This window comes from Neolamprologus multifasciatus, chromosome 1 (genome assembly GCF_963576455.1).
Source record: "Neolamprologus multifasciatus chromosome 1, fNeoMul1.2, whole genome shotgun sequence".
Lineage (NCBI taxonomy): Eukaryota > Metazoa > Chordata > Actinopteri > Cichliformes > Cichlidae > Neolamprologus > Neolamprologus multifasciatus.
In genome coordinates, this window is record NC_140439.1 from 12,026,441 (window position 1) to 12,043,191 (window position 16,751).

At 39.5% G+C, this 16,751-nt stretch overlaps 2 protein-coding genes across 5 annotated transcripts; one reads left to right on the top strand and one right to left on the bottom strand.

Annotated features, from left to right (window-relative positions):
- Positions 1 to 271: 271 nt before the first annotated feature.
- Positions 272 to 6,134, bottom strand: bloc1s6 (biogenesis of lysosomal organelles complex-1, subunit 6, pallidin). Its single transcript, XM_085145434.1, has 5 exons — positions 6,042 to 6,134; positions 2,725 to 2,884; positions 1,929 to 2,016; positions 1,738 to 1,824; positions 272 to 1,634 (listed from the first exon to the last, which is right to left on the bottom strand). Exons 1-5 carry the CDS (start codon positions 6,103 to 6,105, stop codon positions 1,515 to 1,517), a joined length of 519 nt encoding a protein of 172 aa, XP_085001560.1. The 5' UTR covers positions 6,106 to 6,134; the 3' UTR covers positions 272 to 1,514.
- slc30a4 (solute carrier family 30 member 4) lies at positions 6,080 to 16,027 on the top strand. 4 transcript variants are annotated; one of them, XM_085145032.1, is made up of 8 exons: positions 6,080 to 6,220; positions 6,983 to 7,492; positions 8,098 to 8,244; positions 10,123 to 10,276; positions 10,422 to 10,647; positions 11,065 to 11,170; positions 11,285 to 11,419; positions 14,800 to 16,027. In XM_085145032.1, exons 2-8 carry the CDS (start codon positions 7,099 to 7,101, stop codon positions 14,952 to 14,954), a joined length of 1,317 nt encoding a protein of 438 aa, XP_085001158.1. In that variant the 5' UTR covers positions 6,080 to 6,220; positions 6,983 to 7,098; the 3' UTR covers positions 14,955 to 16,027. The 4 variants fall into 4 exon arrangements, with proteins under 4 accessions (XP_085001158.1, XP_085001309.1, XP_085001072.1 ...); XM_085145183.1 differs by lacking the exon at positions 6,080 to 6,220 and adding an exon at positions 6,441 to 6,551; XM_085144946.1 differs by lacking the exon at positions 6,080 to 6,220 and adding an exon at positions 6,496 to 6,652.
- Positions 16,028 to 16,751: the final 724 nt, after the last annotated feature.

Sequence of the window (16,751 nt, forward strand, 5' to 3'; positions counted from 1 at the left end):
CAGACAGAAATATTCTTAAAATTAAAAATCTATAAGCAGAAGATCCTACTTTGTTCAAATCCAAGAAGCTTATGGCATAAGTGCACTTTTTAAACTTCAGTACAGTTTCAAACCATCTCCCAGCATCAGGAGCATGACCCACAGTGCCCCACACAAACACTGTCTTTGCACTTTTAGTTTGCTTCGACCTGTTCACCTTAAATTTTTCCACACACAGACAGCTGAGATGTAAAGAATACAGAATACAAAAGAACACAGCAATAAGACCGTATACTATAAACCAGTCTGTTTTTTTATTAATGGTACAAATACTGAGGTTTCAGGAACAACTAGTGCATAGAAGCCTCTCAAAAGGTCAACTAAACAAATTTACAGACACTGATCATTGTGATGGCAAAGTTTGATACATTTTTATTCATCCACCATCATAAATTAGCTATACATCATCTGAACGCAGAAATGCAGTCAGTCAAATTTAGTGCAGACCTATGTGGCTTTAAACAGCATGTCTTGTTTTATAACATTCAACACTAAGAGGGTCCAGGAACAACTTATTAATACTTCAACAAATGACACCAAGCGCAGTGATTATCCCAGGCTGTGGTCTGATGGCTATGTGAGTAATTTTCAACAATTCTGTTTGAAGAAGTGCACAAATTGGCGTGCCATCAGACACTGATAGTGGGAAGTACCAGCATTTGATGATTTAGTTAATGTCTTTGGTTTGTGGTCTTCTTGGCAATGTAATCTGGGGTCAATCAAACCAGAGGTTTTGCAAGTTTTAGTCCATGTACGAAGAATTACTTAATAAGAGAAACATTTTCCAAAGCATCTTTCGATTTCAAGACGGTTAAACAGACATTTTCTTTACGTTTTTTTCCACTTCTTTCAATTTAAATAGAAAAATTACATCTTGTTCCAAATTTGTTTCCTTATGAAATGGATCTAAAGATGGTGAGTGCTGCCATAGAAATGAAGAAACAAGGTGCCAGAGAGTCGCAACTCCAAACCTCAAGCAGGTTCCAGTTATTCTAGTCAGTTTACAGCCATTCCCGTTACTCCTAGAAACCAAAAACGTCTTTGAAGCCAATCTCAGCGTATAACGACTGCAGAAACAGCCTTTAAGATAACAGGTGGTAAACTCTGTCTGTGCCACACAAACCTGCCAGCAACAGGAATAACGTACGTTTAAAACAATCACGCTTCAAACGCAGTCAATATTTCAAAGAAAATTTATAGCAGTGAGCTCTGCATTAACATTTAACAATAATTTAAAGTAGAATTTGATATTAACTGTCATGGATTACATGTATCAAGCATGTTTCAGGTTGATGTTCATATAATATTTCCCCATTTCATTTGATCTTATAATTTTAAACTTGTGCACTTTGGAAAATGGCTAGCAGTAATGTGCTTTATAATGAATAAGAAATGTAATAAATAGACTAAAACATGCAAACCTCCGCCCCCTTGCCCCATATTGTCTTTTAATACAGCACACGCACTTGGGGATCCTACGTTCTTTTAGCAGGTTTGGCGTTGAGCTGCCTTTCTCTCTCCAGTTCCTTCTCCCGCTGCTGCTCCTTCTCCAGCGCCTCCTTCTGCTTTTGTTGCTGCAGCTTCAAAGCTCTTTTCTGAGAGGACACAACATGCAGGGCTTTGATTAATTTGCCTACATTCAGTATTTTGCCCTCCTCTTAAGAGCACGGCCTCCAGTGCCATCTAAGATAATAGTACCTTTAGTTTAGTTGTCTTTTCATGGAGCATAATCATCTCTTTCCTTATGTTCACCAGTTTATTGTGGTACACCTTCGCCTCTGTAAACTAAGGAGAAAGGCCTTGCTTACAAATCACTCCTGTAGGATGATGTAGAGTGCACAAACAACAACAACAACAACAAATTAGATTAGAATTCAGTTCACACATACCAGGGAATTGAGGTCCAGTAAGGCATTACATTCTCTGAACTTTGTGACTTCTTGGTCCAGTGTGTCCAACAACACAAGCTGATTTTGTCTGAAAAACAAGAAAATAAAGTGATTATATAGATGAAAAAAAAAAAATCCCTTTTAAAAGTGTCCACAAGCTTGTGTTTGTTTTTCATGACACATGATCTCACTGCCAGCATCAGAGGAACTGGTCAAACCAACTGTACTGTGTTTACTGTAGTTAGCGCCTGTGTGTTTTAGGGAGTTGTCTGTGCAAAAGGCAACTTGAAATTACAAAAGCCAGATTCTCCAAGCAGCTTTTTAGTCTCTACTCCAGGTTCATGAGTGCTTCTTATTAATGCAAATAGTTCAGTGATTACTGACAAGCAAAAACCTCTTGGGCATTATTCAGATCCACCAATGTGTGCATTTACCTGACTGGACTTAGAACAATTGCAACAGCAAGGGCAATCTCATCCTTGATTGCAACCTTTGGCACAGACTTGCCCTGACATGTTATTTGATTACCAGATCCTGATCTGGAATGCCCTTGTGTATTTACAGTTCCCCCACTGAAGCAGGCTGGACAAGAACATGCCGAAAACTGGTGAAACTGCAGTAAACGGAGCGAAATGGAGGGAACCTGCTACTTTCTGCTTCTCTCTTATTCACAAGGGGTTACCTCCGAATGCTTGATTTGGTAATTGATTATGATTTTTTAGGCAAATGTGTGAACCCTAACATGATGTCAAGCCCAAGAGTGGGTCCTGAAACAATGACACACGTGAATACTCACGTGAGCTCCTGGAGGGCTCTCTTAGAGTTCTGCAGATCTGGTAGGTAGTGAGTGAGGAATCCCTCTGTGAGTTTGTCCACTGCTTTCTTATCCACATACACATTTTCCACCGGGGCTGAGCCATCCAGATGCAATGATTCTTGCTGGACTGACTGTAGATCTGTGAAATATTTATGAATATTTATGAAAGAAAAAGAATATCCTTTAAATGTAAAAGGCTACCTTTTACTTCGTTTATTCTAATTACTGAGATGCTGGCTTTCTTTGTTGTGAGTGTGATCTGGATTAGCTGATGTTTCAATGTCATAAATACAAGCTGAAAGCTTTGCTGTAGACAGTGGAAAATCCTTTCCTCATTCTATAAACATGTGCATTTCAGCTAATTGTTGGACCATCCACAGAATTTAGTTGTGTGCAGCAGTGACAGTTTAATTTAATTATCGAAATTATATGCATGTTCTTTACTCTTTGAACCTCAAGACCAGAAGTGCCCAGTTGATTTCCCCAAGGTGCCACACGAGAAACCGTGAACGCTAAATGAAATTCACCTGAAAATCACATCATCCATACTTCATTTTGATTTTATGGATAATATGAATAACAGGTTTTCACAACTGTCCCGTTAAAGCCTCCATTATTCTATTTTTGTTTTAATAAAATATTTTATTTTCTCATTGTGAATGTTAAAATGGCACTACGCTGTGTAAATATGTGTCTCTCTGGAGAAGCTTTCTAAAGTATGATAAAGATGTTGTCATTGGGATTATCCTAACATGAGGTTAGAGAAAACATTAGAAAGGTTTCTGAATTACAACTGTTTGTATAGTTGCAAAGCTGGTTGTGTAGGGGTTACATTAAAATGGAAAACTTACTGTGAAGAACAACACACTTTGGCTAATGTGAGAAAAAAGTGTTAGTCTGTTTTTAGGCACCTCTGTGTTTTCAGTTAAGGGGAATATATTACACATTAATTTTTAATACAAATATTACGCTCTCATATATATATATATATATATATATATATATATATATATATATATATATATATATATATATATAAGGGGTGCAACGATACACAAAATTCACGGTTCGGTTCGACACTTTGGTGTCACAGTTCGATATTTTTTCGATACAAAAAAAAATGTTCATGCCTTTTTTATTAATTTGTCATTTATTAAATTTTCACGGCACATTCTGCACCACCTCTCTGTGCGTTCATCATTTGTTTGAAGCCAGCTCACCTCCTGCAACCACTTTTCCGAGAATACGCACTTCTTTTGTGGTTCGGACTCCTGACATTTCTTTGGAGGTGGAGGAACACCAAAGTAATTGCTTAAAGGAGCTTCTTCGACATCTTTATGAGTTCTAAACAAATGTCTGTCCTCCTCCTGAAAATCTTATGTATGCAAACACGCGTTGCAACTTCTTATCTTGTGCGCGTTTTTTATTTTGACAGCGAATGCGCACCTGCCGACCGCTTATGTGTAGCCCTGGTTATTTAGCTCGTCATATTGCAGCCACAGAAATTCTTTTGTCCATGAAACCATAAAGCTGCACTTTCTTTTTGCCTTAGTCTGATTTGTCATAACTTTTCCGTTTTGTGGTAAGCTTTTCTTTGGCTGTCACTTCTTCACCCTGACCTGTCTTATTTGGCTCAGCAGAACTAAAATATATATCCTGCTGCTTTTACACACGCATTCACATAACGCTCAGCTATTCTCTGCGCGATCAACCTCTCACATGTTTAAGCTGCGGGAGATTTCACTTGTCATGTTTGCATAGTAAGCTAACGATTGATAAGACGATGTCAGAGGAATTGGTGCGCAAATTATCATCACTCACCAATCAGTGCTGTCGCTCTCTATACACAGTTCGCGCGATTGCAAAGTGAAAGCAAAAAACAAGCGCAAATTCAAACGCGATTTCAATATGTCACATATTGACAGTGGCCGATGCCAATGACATAATTACCCAGCTACATTTCCGAAAGAATGCAAAAGCATTGACATATATTTTTCCTTCCTACGATAGGCCGACGAGCAGAGCAGGGCAGCCCGACTGGAAAAATCGCTAGCGATTTTGCGAGCCCTGTATCTGATTGAGGAATCACTCATCTTTGGAAAAGAGAGTTTATTACAGAGAAATGTCTCTTTCCAAAATAAAAGCTATACTATACGCTTCTTCTAGGCTATATTCTCAGCAGCATATTAAACATATCAGGTCCCCATAAGGAGAATCATGTGCTAACGGCTGTCTAAATGACTCGGTAAAGTTTGTAGCATGCTGCTTGTTGTTTTTGTCTGCTTCCACTTGTCTTTGCACTAGGATGCTATCGGGTAAATGTGCAGTCATATTCGTTGTGTTCCCACTAGTGCTGTCAGCCTTAATCTGAAATGAGGTTAACGCCACAACACGGCAAATCTCCGTTAACGAGCTACCACTGATTGCCCCGTCAACACATTAACGAGCTAACTGCGCTAACACACTAGTTCCCACTCATGTAATTGAGCATTGCTTGGCACATCTGACATACTGTTTTACTTTAGTCCATGACTGCTTACCTTCAGGGTCATACATCACATGAAGACCAAAATAGTTCCAGACACCAGATCTGAATGAGGGTGGGGGAGGTTCAATTTGCCATGTTGCAACGAGCTTAACTTCTGTCTAGCTAGCTTGCCCTGCGCTCAGTGAATCTGTGTTCGACTACTCCGCCTAGGCTGCACTGTCGAGCGCAGATCCACTGAGCGCTCAACACAGACAGCACCGTCAGAAGGAAAGTTGATAAAATAAATTAAAAATGTTGTATTGTTCGATACATATGCGTACCGAACCGAAAGCACTGTATCGAACGGTTCAATATCGATACGAGTATCGTTGCACCCCTAATATATATATATATATATATATATATATTTCCAAAGTCTGTCAACCCTTTGAAACCACAATTCCACATTGTGCTCTTGGTGCAATATGTGTATGAAAGTTCCCACTTGTAGACAGTTTCTGTTTTGGTGGAGTGGCTTTGTTAAACTTCTCACATTTCTATAACACTGCTGAGGTCGTGTGAATGTATTTGTCATGCTGTGTGGATCTATAGTTGTGACCTATATAAACCTTGACTACGTTATGCGTAAAAAAAATGCAGAAATACTGGTAACTCCACAAACCGTTCTTTCAGCTGTAGATAAAAACCTTTTACAACTACTTGAGGATGTCTGAGCTGCCATGTCAGGGCCTGCAGTTAAAGCCAACCGCAAATTCAAGCGTAGGCAGCAGAGGTTTAAACACACACACACACACACACTGACACACACCTTCACTGTGAGGAAGTTCACTTTGGGACGAAGGTCCTTCATCTTCCATTCCTTCTACCTCCATATGTGACGATTCTACTGACCCAGTGCTTTTCTACCCTACAAAGAGGCACAGAAAAGGCAGACAGTCGAGTTTTACTGTTTTATCTAGAGGCAAATATCAGCTGATCGAGCATCAGGTATGTAAACGTTGTGAAGAACTAGCTAGCTTGCTCAGCTGCTCCATAATGAGCACAGCGTGATCCAGGAGAGGCAGAGCAGCGGCTCGGCAGTCTGTAAACAGCAGTCAGCACCTTACCTGGTTTAATCGGCATGTATCAGTAACTGTAGCCGTGATTAGTACGGCTATGTTAGCAACGAAAAAAGAAGAAAACAGAGCGGAAATATTTTGGATTTGTCACTGCGTCTTAAAAGGGGAAAAAAAAGACCCGTCATGTGATCTGTGTAATCACGTGACTGTGCCTGTGAAACCAAACTTGCTGCTGGGAATGTGTCAACAGCAGTACAGAGGTAGTTCTTTTCCTCGACTCTGGCGGTTCAACCACTTTTGACATGACCGTTTTTAACGTGGGAACGAAATAAGTTTGAACAGTCTGAGGGAACAGTTAGTGGTAAGTCCCGCTCATGTTTCCTCACAGTCTTCCGCGCTGTGCTGACTGTGTGAGAGTCAGCCAGCCAACACCACAGAGTAGCTAACATTTACTAGCTAGCTTGCTACTGTTTAGCCAATACTGTTTTTAGGAGGACTGTTGAACTCAAAGTTCATCGGCTCACGTGGAAAAGTGAGCGACTTGAGGTCTTATATTTGAAACGTAAGTTCAGCTTTTTGTCAGTCGTGTAAATAGCTCTTTGAGACCCCGCTGTAGAAATCGATGAGCTGTGCGAACGTGAAGGGATGCTTTCTGTGTGTTTTTGATATCACTTCTTTTTTTGTCCTGCAGTTGCTGCGATGGAGTAGACGTACAATCCCACCGTCGAGCACCCGCTAGAAAAGCGTGAATGATTACCCCAGAGAACAGCAGCCTACAGACAGAGCTCACCCTTATCGGTATCAAAGATGTCAGGTGGGAGCCTGTTCGGCAAGGTGCGGTCCGCCTTCAGGAGGGAGCGAAGCGACTGGGACCTGAGCGACACGGCACCTTTCGATTTTTCGGACGAGCTGGCAGACGATGAGGCGCCCAGATTCAACAAGCTGAAGGTCGTGGTGTCTGGAGAGATGTCGGACTATTCCGCCGGAGCTTCGTCCAACGGTGTGGCCGTGAACACGCTGGTGGCAGATGATGATGACTCCCTGCTGGACTCGTCTTCCAGCCTGGGCAGCCCGGGGCTAAACATGGATCCTTGTGACAGCTGCACTAGAAAGCGGGAGGCCATCAAACACAGGAGGGTGATGAAGAGGCTTGGCATTGCAGCTTTGCTGTATTTTCTCTTTATGACGGGTGAAATTATAGGTAAGAGCTTTGTCACTGTGTGGTTGATCACAAGAAGAAACTTAATAACAAATCTATGAACAATATGAGGAGAATAAGATGTCAGTAGCAATAAAAGGCTTCCATGTAAGGCCAGCTTTCTTAAAACAAAAACACCATAAAGCATGAAGATTAGGTAAGTGTGAGCCAGTAGATTTCATTCACATGTCTCAAAGTTTTAGAGTCAGAAAAGTGGCAGCATTTGCTTCATTGGTGTTCTGTGTACGCTGCATGTCAGGAATGCAGGCAGCCTGCAGATCCTATGACTGATTATACATGTCAAACATTAATTTCAGGCATGGGTTAAAACCTCTCCTGTTTCTTGATGCCAGCCATCTCATAGATTAGTGATTTTACTTAGCCCCGGTTAAAAAATAATTATTCCAGAAAGAAAAAAAGATGGTAGAAAAACACAAAATACAAGTCATGTTTAATCAAGGTTTTATCTGCAGTTCTTGTTTTGAACCCGCATGAACTGGACTGCTCTTGTCTTCTTTACGTCTCAGTTGTCTCTAGTAAAACAGTACTTTTTAATGGTGTATTAGTTACACACAAGTTTTGTGATTACTATTATGTTTTGCTTTCAGGTGGTTATGTGTCCAACAGTTTAGCCATCATGACCGATGCGTTGCACATCTTAGCCGATGTTGTGGGTATTCTGTTTTCTATGCTGGCCCTTTTTCTTACGACTAAACCACCAACCAAGAGATTCACTTTTGGACTCCATCGTCTAGGTATGTTCTCATTTTTGTTATAATTCCAGGTCTGCCTGGCCAACGAACTCCCAGAACTTTTTCTGTTTTAAAGATTTATTTCTTACAGTTTAAGCCCAAAGAGACGTGCTGAGAAATTGCACCTTTTATTTCTTTTATTAAGATATCTCAGGGATTAGATGTGTAGTTAAACTTCTTTACACTGATGGAAAGGGGACTTTAACTGGTCCGGCCCACTTAAGATAAACTTGGGCAGTATGTGCCCAATGGTGTAAAATCAGTTTGACATCTCTGCCTTACAGCATTAGAGATGCATAATTGTAAAAGCTCTGCCAGAAACTGATAAATGTCATGTTGACTCTATGAATGTTATCTGTTATAAATGTTTATCCTTTGGTTATAAACCACTGTTTCTGTTTTATGGAAGTAGAGTTAAAGTAAATATATAAATGTCTTCATGTGTCTCTGGATTTATTACAAAATTCTTGTTGAAGTGCAATCATTCATGTAGATGGCAACTACTTGAACTACAGGACGCATTGTTTTCTAAGTTTTGGAGTCCTTGCACAGCGGTTAGTGTGGTCACTCTGTTTGGATCTAAAGGCCCCCGAATCCTAGATTAAGTTGCTCTATTTGTTTGTGTTGACTGCCCTTTTCTTCTTCTCTAGCTGAAACTGTACTAGACATTTGAAGTAGAATATCAGCTATGAGAGGGAATGTCTCTGAAAATAGTTTGATATTAGAGTGTTTTAGTTTATATTCAGCTAATGCTTTGTGACCTCAGCTAATATTATTCCAGCAGAAGTGTTGTAAAGTTGCAGTCCGTTATAATTTTTATTATCAGTTTATCTTAGTTTGTTTAGTTTACTAGGCAAGGCCTAGTTAACACATTCAGTTTGCTCTGTTTTGTTTGACCAAAAGTCAGAAACGCCAAAAGTTCATCCGAGCTGGTTCCATTTGTGAAATGTGGAAATCTATGGTTATTGGAAGACATCTCTGAGGATTCTCTGGGATAATAAAAGACCCAGCAGGGAACCTGACTTACAGTTTTCTTTCTTTTTGTATTTAAATGTAATGTAAACCAGGATAGTTGTGTTTTTTCTTTTGTTGTTTTCTTTTTGCTTTCTTTAATACATTAATTAATTAATACGCACCTCTTTGACACGTGATTGCTTTGGTCTGCTACATTTTATCAGTTCAACACTTATAAATATGACAGAGCACATTTTTAACACTACAAATTTCTTCATTCTTCTAAGATTTATGTCTTCTTAAACAGCATATTCATTGGCTCGGATAAGACATGGTGAAATAATACAAAGCAAAACATGAGCTTAAGGTGGACTAGAAATAAACTAAAACAGGGAAAAAACTAACATAGGGTATTGGGGAGGAACAATTTGTCAGTAGACAAATAGAAGGGTTTTTCCTACATAGAAGAAAAAGTCTCTCTGAGCCGGGAAAACCCCACATGGTGGTGTCCACTTAAATTAAAATTAAAGTTCACACTAGACTTGTGTTTGAGCCATAAATAGAAATTATATTTGATCAGGAACAGCATATAACTTGGAAAACAAATGTTAGATCGGGGGGTGAAGGTGCAGTAAACTCTGTTTAACTTGCAGTAAAAATTAAACCTGACAGGAAGAAAATGGTCCACAGTGGGCAGAGCGAATGAACTGAGTTATAGTAACTGAGTAATAATAAGATCATTTCTGCTTTTTGGGGGGTAGTGTCATAGAAGTGTTATATCATGATAGTATCGTATTCTAAGTTGCCTGATAATACTTAGTAACATTGAATAGAAATGCGAGATTAGATTGGATGGTCTTAAAAAAAAAAAGCCTTAATTTCCTAGACTGGCAGATAAAGATAAACTGGTTGTTTCTTCCTTTCTAGAGGTGGTAGCAGCAGTCCTCAGTGTGCTGCTCATCTATATACTGACTGGCATACTACTCTATGAGGCAGTTCAGAGGACAATAAAACAGGACTTCAGCATAGACGGCGATGTCATGCTCATCACAGCAGCTGTGGGGGTGGCTGTTAACATTATGTAAGTAACACTGCACACATCTTCAGTGTGTAATGTTTAACCACAGCTTGTGACTGCAAGTCTTTAAACCCCTGGTGGCAGCAGGGAAGAAAAAAATATACCAAATGACTCAATTACTTCTTGTTTGCTTCCTTGGCTATTATAGAATGGGCTTCTTGTTAAACCAAGATGGTCACCTGCACTCACATAGCCACGGCCACGGCCACAGCCACGGTCAGTCTCCCGCCTCTGCTGGTGCTTCAAGTTCACAGTCGGCTCAGCAGCAGAGGACACATGGCAGCCTCGCCGTAAGAGCTGCATTCATCCATGCTTTGGGAGATCTCCTCCAGAGTGTCGGAGTGCTCATAGCTGCTTACATTGTCCGGTTCAAGGTATGTGTTTGTTTGCTTTTTTTAACAGCTTATATTTATTTTTAATACTGCAGGTGTATTTGCTTTGCATAAATTTCATTTGAGACATGCTTAATATAACTGATTGAAAATGATCTTGATTGTTATTCCACAGCATAAAGTGAAAAAGTTTTGTTTTATCTTCCTCAGTGACAAGTTAAAAAGAAGTGTTGATGTCCCTTTATCCTTATCAAACCTGCATTTAGAACCAATTAAACTAACTAAAATGGAAATGTCACTGAAGTTGTTAAACATGGGAATTTTGCCTTTTGGAAGTAGTAGTTATGGAGCTTTACAACAGTGTAGGTCTGATGTAGGATGAATTGTATTTAATAAAATATAAAAAGAAGATTAATTGAGAAGATTCAGGAGGCTTGATGTAGCTTTGTGATTTCACAGCCAGAGTTAAAGTTGGCAGACCCCATCTGCACGTACATCTTCTCCATTCTGGTTCTTTTTACCACATTACGCATCTTACGAGACACAGGAGTCATCGTTTTGGAGGGTAAGTCCCATCTCCTTTTGCAGAATCCCATCAGGGCATTCTGTTTACTTTAAACAGTGTAGAGTGGGATGGGCACACTAATTTGTTTGCTGACGTTTTATCTTGCTGTGTCAGGTGTTCCCAGGCACCTGGACACTCAGCGAATCAGAGAGGACCTCCTTAAGCTGGAGGATGTCCAATCGGTCGATGAGCTGAACGTCTGGGCGCTGACGGCAGACAAGACTGCAGCACTGGTGCATCTCCAGCTCAGTGAGTAGCTGCAATAAGAAATGTGTAATGTAATTGAAAATAAAAAACACAATTTCCTGACAGTGCAGAGCAGGTGATTTTTCATCTGGCTAAAGCTTTTGGGGGGATTTCTGTATGCAGGAAAAACCCTGTTCAATTTGGAATTGACGAAACATCTTCTTGAATGTTACCTAGAAACTACTGAAACACTGACAAACAGAACTTCTTTTCACACAAAAAACAGTTGTCATTGTTTGCACACAGATAATGAGCACTTTTTCTTTAGTCGTGTACTTTACAATGGATGTAATGCACTCACTGGCCACTTCATTAGGTATACTTTGCCAGTACCAAATTGGATTTAATTTTTCCTTCAGGACAAGAGCAGAACAATTATCAATAACAAGGATTATTCAGGGAGCTTATACAATGATAACCATGTAGTCAGAATTGACAAAAAAAGTAAAATTTACATTAAAAATTCCTTTAAGTCTAGTTTAAATATATTTTAAAAATCTGTTGGCAGTGACTTCTTTTGTGCAAGATTGAGCCAAGTTAGTGAAGTCATGAACTTTCTGCTGAGGAAGCACGTCTGGGCTGTGGTTTAGCAAGCTTCTCTTATTTGTGCCATTTCCTGTACTGATTTGTCAGAAGCGAAGGGTCTGTGTAGAGTCTTTGTCCATCTGTATCACAGCCTTCTTTGGAATTTCTTTGTTTTCAGACTTGTTTGTTTTCATAATTCTGGCCCCATCGGACATGACAGCAGGGAAGATTTGCAGGAGAAGTGCTCATACTGGTTGCTGTGAAATGTAGCGTGCTAGAGTATGTTTAAAAATGGTGGAAAAAACATTTGTGTGGCCCAAACTTTTAAAAGTAAAGTGCCAGTTCTTCATTTTTCTTTCACCCATGTTTATTTATCATTGTTAGACAACTATTAACTCAAGCTTTTACTTTATAAACACTTATTTCTAATTTTTAAAGCCAATGCAACAAACTAGTGTATAAAACTGGCTTTCACTGTTTAACTCTGACCCACTTAACTGTATTCAAATGTGGCACACAGAACAGTCCACTCATGCGCTAAGCTGTAGATTGTACACAAGAGGGAGCTGTTCAGTGATTGTTGGAGCTGGAGCATGAACTTTCACTGCCTACAGAAAAGTCAGTTCAATAATAGTTGCAGATATCAGCCTAAAATTAAATATGATAAAAATTTGATTTCTTGATTTCTTTAGCAATGACCAGAATGCCAAACTCACAATGGCCACGTCCACCTTAAGATAATATAAACTTTATGTATTCCGAAGCTTGGACGTGCCTGTGTTAAAGCAGCCAAAAATGTCATTATAACAAACATACAACAACTATCTTTAATGGTTATGCAACTCAGTACAATAGTATAAAGAGCGACTTTCATCTGCTCCATTTGACCTTTAGGAAAGGGTCACAATAGTGGGTAGCTCTGCATGTTTGATTTGGCAGAGGTTTTACACCATCCTGACACAATCCCAGAGGGATTCGTGTCCCCTCCTGGGATCTTTGGCTTCTTATGCTAATATGTAAAGCACTACAATAGAGTTCCACTTAACTACAATAGAATACAATGTGTAAAATTGTCAGATTTAACGAAGTAAAAACAGAATGCAGTTCAGTGCAGTAAAGCAGTTTAGTGTCTGTGTGTGTTATGTGTTGTAACAGTGCAGGTTGGAAATCTTTTTACCTGACTAGGTCAGATTCGAAAGACAGACACCCTCTCTACTTTTAAGACTAGGCTTGAAACTTTCTTTTCTTTCTTTCCTTTTTTCTTTTCTTTTTTTAAATTTAATATAAAGTTCATAGTTGGGGCTGGATCAGGTGACCATGAACCCTCTATTAACTAATAAAGTGTTAAGAGTCACTGTGCTTCAATAGCTGTAGGCTTCTGAGGGTATTTCTTCTTCACTCACCTCTTTTCACTCTGTGTGTTTATACACCACTCCGCATTCATTCATTATTATTAATCTCTCACTCTCCTCCACAGTGTGTCGGCTAACACTTCCTAGATGGCTGCCCCTCCCTGAGCCTGGTTCTGTCAGAGGTTTCTTCCTGTTAAAAGGGAGTTTTTCCTCCCCACTTTCTTTAAGCGGTTGCTCATAGGGAATTGTTTGATTTTGGGGGATTTCTCTGTATTGTTGTAGGTTCTGAATTAAACTGAATTAAATTACCATAGCACATAACATGGTCAGGAGCAGATTGTGGTCAGAGTTTCAGGTTAAAACCACCTGGAAGTAAACTGAAACTGGAAGTGCCACATTTTCACTGATTCTTTTATTCATGGTATCCTCTTCAGAATGGATTCTCTGCTGCAGGAATGCATATAGATGCATCTTGTAGAGGTCAACACAGCCAAAATGTGACCCAGCTGTGGCAACACAAACAGTGCATCACATTGTCACTTTAATTTACATTAACTTCGATGATGGCTCTTTTATTTTTTTCCTGCTGTTGGAATTGCAGCTACTGCAGCACACATTAGAAAACTGATCTGTTACAGTTTTAGGTTATTCATCGCCAAAAATCAGTCAAATTAATTTCACTTTGATATGGCGACATACCAAATTGAGTTCTCTTCTTTATTAGGCTATGGGATAGTGTCAGAGCTGAATGCACTGAGTAACCATTAATGTTTAAGTGCATGCAGTTTAAAAAGAGCACACTAGTGTAAATATACTATTACATTTATTCTTCTGCGTGTGTTTGTGATCAGATGAATTTAATAATAATAATAATAATAATGGATTGCATTTATATAGCGCTTTTTGGGGCCCTCAAAGTGCTGTACAATTCCACTATTCATTCACTCTCAAATTCACACACTGGTGGAGGCAGCTACAGTTGTAGCCACAGCTGCCCTGGGGCAGACTGACAGAAGCGAGGCTGCCATATCGCGCCATCGGCCCCTCTGGGATGTAAGCATGCCCAGAGCCAGAAGCAGAAAGCCTGGATTAACAAAGAAAGCTGCTAACTGCTGTTGTCACACCCCTCACCTCTGACTGAGGTTTTTAAGTTTGTCAATCGAAAGCCTGGTCATGTTGGTATACTGCTCAGACAGATGTGTTGCAATGTCTGGACTTAGTGCGAGATTTCCTGCATCTGTCCTCACGGCAGCACAGCTGGATGAATCTCAGAGGAGAAAACACCTCCTGTCCAGTAAGTGGTACAGACTGTGGACAGGATTATCCGTGATGCATAATTTCTCCACCAAAGTTTAAACGGTGTCCAGTGTGCAGCCAATCACAGAGCCAGTCTGTTGGCGTCATCAGCTCTAATTATCCTAAGCTGTTTGTTTGTTAGTTGCAAGTTGTTGTTGTTGTTGTTTGTATGTATATATAATATATTTAAATGTCTCTTTGTGTGCACAGCGCCCTCCAGTGCTAACAACTGGGAGGAGGTCCAGGCAAAGGCGCGTCACATGCTGCTTCACACCTACGGCCTCACCAGGTGCACAGTGCAGATCCAGACACACAGGCAGAGGGTGGCACGCAGTTGCACAAACTGCCAGGAGGCTAGCGCCTAAAGAGGGAGGTCAGCAGATAATCACACAGTGTCGGATGGCAGAGAACGCAATATATAGAGAGCCCTGAATGTAACAGTGCTGCTGCAGCTCAGTGGCACAGCAGGATCCACAGCACACTGATGTAACTGGAAAGAGAGAGGTGCTAAAGGACAGGCAGAGGAATAACAACAGATCTAATTAAGAGAGATCTACAGCCTCTGGGGGCCTCACGTCTTCACGTTTGCAAAGCTTTTGAAGTGGGAGTTGAATGTTTTACCTGAGTCAGATGACAAAAACTTGCCCTTAATTCACCATCAAAGCCTCTTCTAAACCATGTAACCTTTTATTTTTTGTTTTATAGATTGATTTGTCACCACTGATGCTTTGTTATAAGACGTAAATCTTACCTTTTGTTATAACTGCACATTATGATTTTTATTACCGTACAAAGCATGTCAGCTGACATACCTCATGTCTAACAAGATATTTGGTCAGAGTGAGGCACTGTACTCTATACAAGTGGAATAAGTGAGCAAAACCTGCACCACTGCATCCCTTTAGGAGACAGTGTAGCTCATTACGTGCTTTGGAGCTTTCATGTTATTTAGCTGATGTCTGTAAAAAGGCAGACTTTAAGAGAATAAATAACCTTAGAAATTCTTAAATTACTAAAATGACCATCATTTAAAGTTAATTGGCATTTTTTGATACGGACATTTTCTCAATTGTGATGAGAAGGCAACTGACAATCAAATCATGACTTTAACTAAGGGGATGTGCTCAAACGGATAGCTTCAGCATGGTGTCATCCATCCTATATACTCCACTTTCTTTTCCATATCATCAACTGACATTATTTTAACACACACAGGTGTATGTCCAGTATTTCAGAGTTGTCCAGTATTTCAGAGTTGTGTTGTTTTGATGGAGGAGGTTGCAATTTGCCAGTTATGATCTTTAAAATGTTCTTTCTTTCACTTATTAAGAGGCTGTGGGGGGTTGTGCTCAAACCTTTCCATGTCTCTGATATTAATCACCAAGGAAATTCAGGAACGGTATCACTGTTTTTGTTTGTAATAAAATGTTTTAATTTTTTGTGTTTCTGCCATGATTTTCTTGACAAACCGAGCTCACAAGGCAGCATAATAATAGAACTGCAGTGAGCAGAGGCAAATGTTTACTTTTCTTTATCTCTTTTCTGTTGCTAATTGTAAAGTTGTAATATTTTATTCTGAATGATATTACAATTACAAAAAAAAAAAAAAGAACTGGAATTTTAAGAAGCCTGAATATAGAAGTTGCAAATCTTTGTTAGAAACATTGTAGCTCAATACAGACCTCATTTAGGTGTACACTGACTTCATTAAGTACATCTATTCAACTGCTGGTTGCTAATACTCGCTAATTAGCCAATCACATATAGCAACTCTGGGCATGTAGCCATAGTCAAGACTGTGGGTGTCAAACATAAGGCCCAGGGGCAAGAATTGGCCCACTGTACAGCTTTGTAAAATTTGAGAGGATTGATTTTGGACTTTTAACTGTATTTTAAAAACTTTTAAAAGGTTTTCCTATTCATTAAGATCTAACCTGTTGCCATTCATACTACACTAAAGTAATTAATTTATAAAGAATAACATTTAAAATATGAAAAAGTGACTTTTTTCACAACTCTTAATCTTTAGATTTAGTTAAAAGAAAAAGAAAAACAGGACAGTTTTTATTGAAATTGGAAATTGTGAATTACTCCCTGGTACTGCTCTGGATGGAAATGCCTTGTTATTGGAGGAGAATAACCAGATTGTTCCAAAATAACAG